A 6,558-nucleotide genomic window follows, 5' to 3' on the forward strand; every position below is an offset into this window, starting at 1 on the left:
CACTGCTGATGTCAATGGCCTATAATTAGATGTCCTCCCTTCATCAAAAGGGGCCTGTATTTAGTTGTTCTCAGTATTAACCAATGGCACTTGAGAAGTGCAACTAACAATAGTTAAAGAGGTGAAAGTAGGATTAAGGTCCTGCCTGGCTATAAGCATCTGAATTAGTTGGCGTGGTTGTCCATGAGCACAAACACACAGCTGCTAATACATAAAGATCAACAACAGGCAAGCACTTCCCCTTTCACACAAACAGTACGTCAACAAAGTAACGGCTATACATAATCATTGTGAGAGATGAAAATGTAGCCGAGCAATGCTCAGCTATATTTTCCGCTCTCAAAATCATAAAGCATATAGGTCATAACAGTCTTCACGTTTAGACAGATTGTAAAATACCATGTAGGTGATACAGTAGGCCTACATCTAGGATTACCCCAAACTGTTCAGACTGAAACACAGAGAACAAAGAGAAACAATATGCATGATTGCACATCTAATGAGAAGAAGATTGGCCTTAATGCCCTCTTTTAGTAGAAATGTACTATTCTTTATCAACAAGTGTCTTTTTACATCAATGTAAGGCATATTTAATTTACAGGGTCACATCTGAATATACCGTGATCTGCAATCAATTTCATTTTACCACCTGTATCATGTTACAGAATAACAAGAGGATTATTTTATGTATTGTTACATATTAATTCCTAAGGAAAATAAATGACAATGCCAGTCAATAAAAACTTGGGTTCTGAGAAACACTTTGTGAAGAGAATCAACCCACTTGCTGCCTGATTTAAAAAAAACACTGGGGCTGTCAGCATACTTTGCCACATCTGTGTATACAGTATTATACACACACTAACTATGTATTATATAAGAAAATGGCTTACTACAGTGGAAACACTTAGATAGAACTGTGAAAAGTTCCAACAGACCTTTTGCATCAACAAGCAACCTCTATTGTTTGTTGCTTGGTTTCTCAAAATGTCACATATGAAAAAAGTAATACAGATCTTAACCGCTTGGACCCTACTTCATTGTACGTCAAATAGTGGAGATAGCAAATCCACAAACTCACAATGCATTGCAATGTTGTGAGTTTGTAGATCTGCTATTTCTTCCAAATGTTTACCTATTTTTGCGAAATATGGCTATTTTTATTTAATTTAAAAAAATCAAATTTCACAGAATGTTCATGTATTTTTTGCAAAGTATGACATGCCCAGAAGAGGGGCATGTTTGTACTAGGATTCATCTGGTTAAGGCCAATTAAATAGTGAACTTTTTTTCTCCATGAAAAAGAACACGGATAAACACGCAGGGCTATATCTTGCGCCACCCCTTAACCCTTATCCCTAAACTTATTTGCCATGTTTTACTATTTAAAAAAACCTTTTAAAGTAGTTAAAATAGCTGATCTACAAGCTCACAACATGTAGATGTAGATCGGTTGAACTATATTCAAATTATTTTCAAAATAGTAAAAAATGGCAAATAAGTTTAGGGATAAGGGATAAGGGTGGCGCAAGATGGAGCCCGGAGTCTACAAACACAATGACAGAAAGATGGCATGTAATTTTCTTACAAAGCTGCAAAGCCAGAACTCAATGGTCTACCTAAAACAATAAGTGCACAATTCTATACTTTTCCTTGGAGCTTCATGGCAAATTGCAATTCCATATAAATAGAGATGCATAATTTACTTTTGCTTTTAAAAATAATAGATTTTAACTGATCACAAAGACAAATCCAGCAGTCTGACTCTGCACATCACTGGCATTGACCTTTACCCTTTCCATTTCTCTCCTTAGCGTCTCTCCTTGTTTTACTACTAGTCCATCCGTCCAACAACAGCAGATTGTTATCTTTACCACAATTTACACGGAGGGGTGCTCATTATCAGTGACACAAATACTCAGATGAACTCTTTTCAAAACAACAAATTGGGCGGGTCTGAAGAAACACACAAGTGAAAGCTGAAAGACTAGCAGTGAATGGTCCAAAGATTTAGTGGTCTTGTTTAACCGTCTGCTGCGATGATTAGAGATTCAGGAACTCCCCCATCCAGACCAAAGTTCTTTTCAGCAGAGTCATCAGGTCCTTCTAGACCACGTCAGATGACACCAGCCAGCCTCAACACTAACCTTTATTCACCACCGTTTTAACTAAAGCTTTGTTTCCAGCCAACAGCTTCTGACGTCTCTCTGTTCTGTACTGGCGCTCTTTGGTGTAAGTGGTATGTGACTGAATGGCAGGGATACAGAATACGTTCCTTATCAAACTGCAAAGGTTGTGAAACCTCATTGGGTAACTGGAAAAGGTAGAGGTGGAATTGGCCTTAAGGCAAGTTGTGTTCAATAAAACTATCACTTTCTTCCCTATGATAAAAAATGAAACAAAAAAAACAATAGCACGAGTTCAGATGTTCTACTACAATATAGCACATGGCTTTTTGTCTTTGAAAGGGTTTTCCGAAGCAGGGATGCCCATAAGTAGTGGGTCGTACTTGGCGTGCTCTCCACAATAGTGCATCAGGTCTGAGGAAGCCTTGGACACCTGTGAACGAGTCAATCCATTCATTTACTTATTTACATTTATTTATTTATTGGGAATGTGTTGAGAATGAGCGAGAGTAAGAGGACTGGTACCTTTATCCTCTCGATGCTGGCCTCTATTCTCAGCTGCTGAACTGTCCTCCTGGCCTTGTCTATGCTGTTGGAGTTCTGCATCTTCGATGACATGTCACGCCTTTGCAAACCTGTGTTCCAATAAACAAGCACATAATTAAGTGCACATTACTTAGTGGATTAGGGTTAGGGAGGCAATGTGTGATTGTGTGTGCAACACTGCTGCAACATGGATGGAAAAGTTGACCCTACAGATGAGGAGAGAGGGAGAGAGAGAGATTTATTTTCTGAAAGTGTGGCCAGTGTGTGGTGTAACTGTATGAGCACTAGTACTGGCCTGACAATTGTTTTCCCCACGTTTTGCACAATTTGACGGTAAATCTAAAAGAGGCACAGTAAATGGCAGACCCAGAGTCCAGCAGATGTTATTGCACTATTGTCCACAGCTACGCAACTTCTCAAAAGTGACAGTTGGTTTCATCTGGAAGTACACCAACCTACGTAATAGAGAAGGGGCTACTATGGCCCAATCACATAACAGACTCCTGTTTCACAACTCACACTTTCAGGACAGGAAGGTTTGCATCACTTGCTGCAAAGATAAGAGTGCGTCTCCAACAAGACAACAGGCAAAAGTGTGTGTGTGTGTGTGTGTGTGTGTGTGTGTGTGTGTGTGTGTGTGTGTGTGTGTGTGTGTGTGTGTGTGTGTGTGTGTGTGTGTGTGTGGGGGGGGGGGGGGGGGGGGTTGTTCTTGCAGGACAGGAAACACAGATGCTGAGAAGAAAATGATCTCCCTGCGGCAGTGTGGCGATCTCCCCACATCTGTGAGCAACAACTATTGATCTGTAACATGTTGCTCTCTTATCTGTGTTTCGATAGATTGAAAACGTATTTGACAGAACTGTAAACAGCACGGGTTACAGTAAGACAATAAGGCTAAATCTAATAAGGATAACCCCCAAAATCTTGGGTCTTTGTTTCCATTGTGGTCCTATGTATTCAATTAATCAACATAGCATAAAAAAATTACACAATAGGCCTACACATTATATTTACCTGTGTGTGTGTGTGTGTGTGTGTGTGTGTGTGTGTGTGTGTGTGTGTGTGTGTGTGTGTGTGTGTGTGCGCGCGCGCACGTGCATGTATGGTGCTTTTTCTTATATTTATTTATTTTATTTGAGGGGGGGGTTAGAGGGATGAAACGAGGACAGCTACGGTCCACAGCACAGAGAGGAGACGAGAGCATATACATGTCTCTAATCCCCCCACCCACTCCTTTCCGCTTCCTCCACAGGAAGCAGCATCGCCCGTTCCCCTCTGAAGTATAAATGATTAAATATGGTGCGGCTGCTTTAAAAATAGAACCCGGCAGAGCGCCGCAGAGGCAACCCTGTATGACCACCAGAGCAACACAAAAGCCATGTTGTAACCAAAGGCTTTACATTCGGACTGCATGACTTCTGGAATCTGGTGAAATTATTACACATTACTGACAAGGGACAATGTCCTCACAGTCATCCAGAACATGGAACAGTGACTTTATGAAACACGGACGGACGTCCACGGTCCACCCATACGCAATCTAACTCTTGCATGTGGTTGCGCACTCATGGTACAAATCTACTTCAAAGTACCTCAAGTCTCCGTCCCCTACGCAACAGTAGGCCGCCCTAACCGTCCGCTGTTCAGCCACTGCTCTGACCAGTCGAGAATGGACACAGGAAGGGAAATGTAATCCACTGGTTGCGTCAGAGAAGGGATCGTCCCCACCCACCCTGACGTGGACAGTGCCACTGCGTGACGCCAGCAACTATTCCTCTACAAGTCTGGGAGGAGGCACTTGAAGTGCAACGATCTGTGAGGAAGCGACATTCCTACAGAGAATATTGTCTTGACAACCTCAGTGCTAAGTGTTTCATGTTTTACAAGGCTATTACTGTGCCTTGCAGCCTCTAATCATGACCCGAGAGTGTGACACCGGTGTATATGAATAGTAAAGTTTGGTTTAAAAGTGTTCCAAGCCGTTTTCCTTTTCCTTTACGTTTTCCTTGTCCTTTACCCTTTTGAAAGATGCAAAAGGGCAAGTGATGTGGTGGATTCTATGACAAAATGTTTATCATTGATCTAAACAGGGATTTAATTTTGATGCCACAAACTTGCAGGTCTCCACCAGGCCAGGTCAGGTTATTGTGGCCTCCTGGTGGCCATAATAGGCCAATGTGAAAAGGGTGCCATTTCTTCTTACGCCTTTGATGGCAATTGAACGTTCACATTCATGATTTGAGGCATTTTGTTAAAACAATTTGTTTAGCAAAAATCCACCTGTTGGTGGCGCTATATTAGGCTAATGTGAAAAGTGTGTGGAAAAATCTCACGTAAATTGCACACTGTGTTCATAATTTAGGCTTTTTGTTCGAAACGGGCCAATCCTGTAAACTTTGGAAACCAATGTTAGCCAGATGGAATATGAAATATCGGAGAGATCCGTAATGATCACAAGACTATAGAGATGCTGTGTACCGATTTGCGGGAGTTTTGGACAGAATCTGAGTAATATAAAAAAATGTGTTTTACAAAAGTCGCCCTCTTGGTGGTACTATAAAGGCAGATGTGAAAAAACATACTCTCTCCCATGCCTTCGGCCTGGTGGAGACAATGAATTGTAATGGAACAGTACAGTAGAGGAAGGGAATTTGAAATGAAAACTAATTCTGGTTTCTAGGTCAGTGGTTCTCAACTTGGGGTCCGGGGTCCCCAGCTAAATGAGGAACCAAATGAACCCTTAGGGGTCTGTAACTCAGAGAGTATACAAATGGAACCAAACGGACAATGGGGATTTTGGGGTCCCAGAGATAAAGATTGTATCAAATGGGGGTCGATGGCCTAATCCTTTCAAACTGGGTGTCCTTGAAATTAGAAATAAGTTAAGAATAACTGTTCTAGGTAGTGTTTGTCAGGAATAGCAGGTTCCAGCAGTTGTATGCGCATCCCGACTATGACGCACTTCAGTTGAGGTATGCCACATCATACTCGTGAGGTCTGGTCTGGCAGAAGTGGCCGTCATACCTGGCTGCACCATCATGTTTCCTCCTGTTTGGTCGGTCACCTGCAGACTTCACTGAATGTGTACTTCTCTTGGAGCTGTCTAATCCAGTGAGTCCCCATCGCCTTGAACCTGTGGCTCTTCAAATGAGCCACTGCTCTTCAGTGCAGGAGGGGCCATGGCAGACATGGACGCCCCAAAACTATTTAACACCACCACTTCTGAGGGATTGTAAACGTCTCACCTTACAAATAAACAACACTGGCGACCACCTCTAGCTTTAAAGCCTAGTTCAGACGACAAAGAGTCGCCAACGAGACGACATCGCTTTAAGCCCGATTTATACTTTGACGTACAAGGATGTTGCACACATACAACATCCGATCTACAAGCTTGCAACAAATTGTCTCCCGAACATAAATTAAGCAATGGACCGTTGCAGAGACAAATGTCAGTGGTGTGTGAATTACCCCTAAAAAGCCTGGATGCAGCCCACCCTCTACAAAACAAACTACAGACAGTAGACTCTACTGAGGGTTCATGTACCCCCCCCCCCCTTCATTCCAGGAAGCACAGCTAGAAGACCATTTTGGACCACCCTTCCTGCCAGTCTCCCCAGCCTGCATCCCAATACTCAGGCAGTAAGTACCCTCTATCGCTGTGAGTGTTTACTGATGTGAACAGTGTGTAGCACAGAGCAGCCATTGATGTGAGTTATATTCATATTCATAGGTTTACCGCAGTGAAGTTGCTTTCATGTGGTCGTGGTGTGAGCACAGGTGGCTTTCCACCGTAATAACAAGAAGCAGGTCCTGAGGAGTTCAAAACGCCAATGAACACATTGTAGTACACTGTGAAATCCGGACTGTTGTTCATTTAACATTA

General features: G+C 42.4%; 1 protein-coding gene across 1 annotated transcript; it reads right to left on the reverse strand.

The window, feature by feature from the left end:
* Positions 1–1,783: 1,783 nt before the first annotated feature.
* Positions 1,784–2,756, reverse strand: gng12b (guanine nucleotide binding protein (G protein), gamma 12b). Its single transcript, XM_079505930.1, has 2 exons — positions 2,652–2,756; positions 1,784–2,559 (listed from the first exon to the last, which is right to left on the reverse strand). Exons 1-2 carry the CDS (start codon positions 2,742–2,744, stop codon positions 2,434–2,436), a joined length of 219 nt encoding a protein of 72 aa, XP_079362056.1. The 5' UTR covers positions 2,745–2,756; the 3' UTR covers positions 1,784–2,433.
* Between the last annotated feature and the right edge of the window lie 3,802 nt (positions 2,757–6,558).

The sequence above is a fragment of the Electrona antarctica genome (assembly GCF_951216825.1).
Source record: "Electrona antarctica genome assembly, chromosome: 7".
Classification (NCBI taxonomy): Eukaryota; Metazoa; Chordata; class Actinopteri; order Myctophiformes; family Myctophidae; genus Electrona; species Electrona antarctica.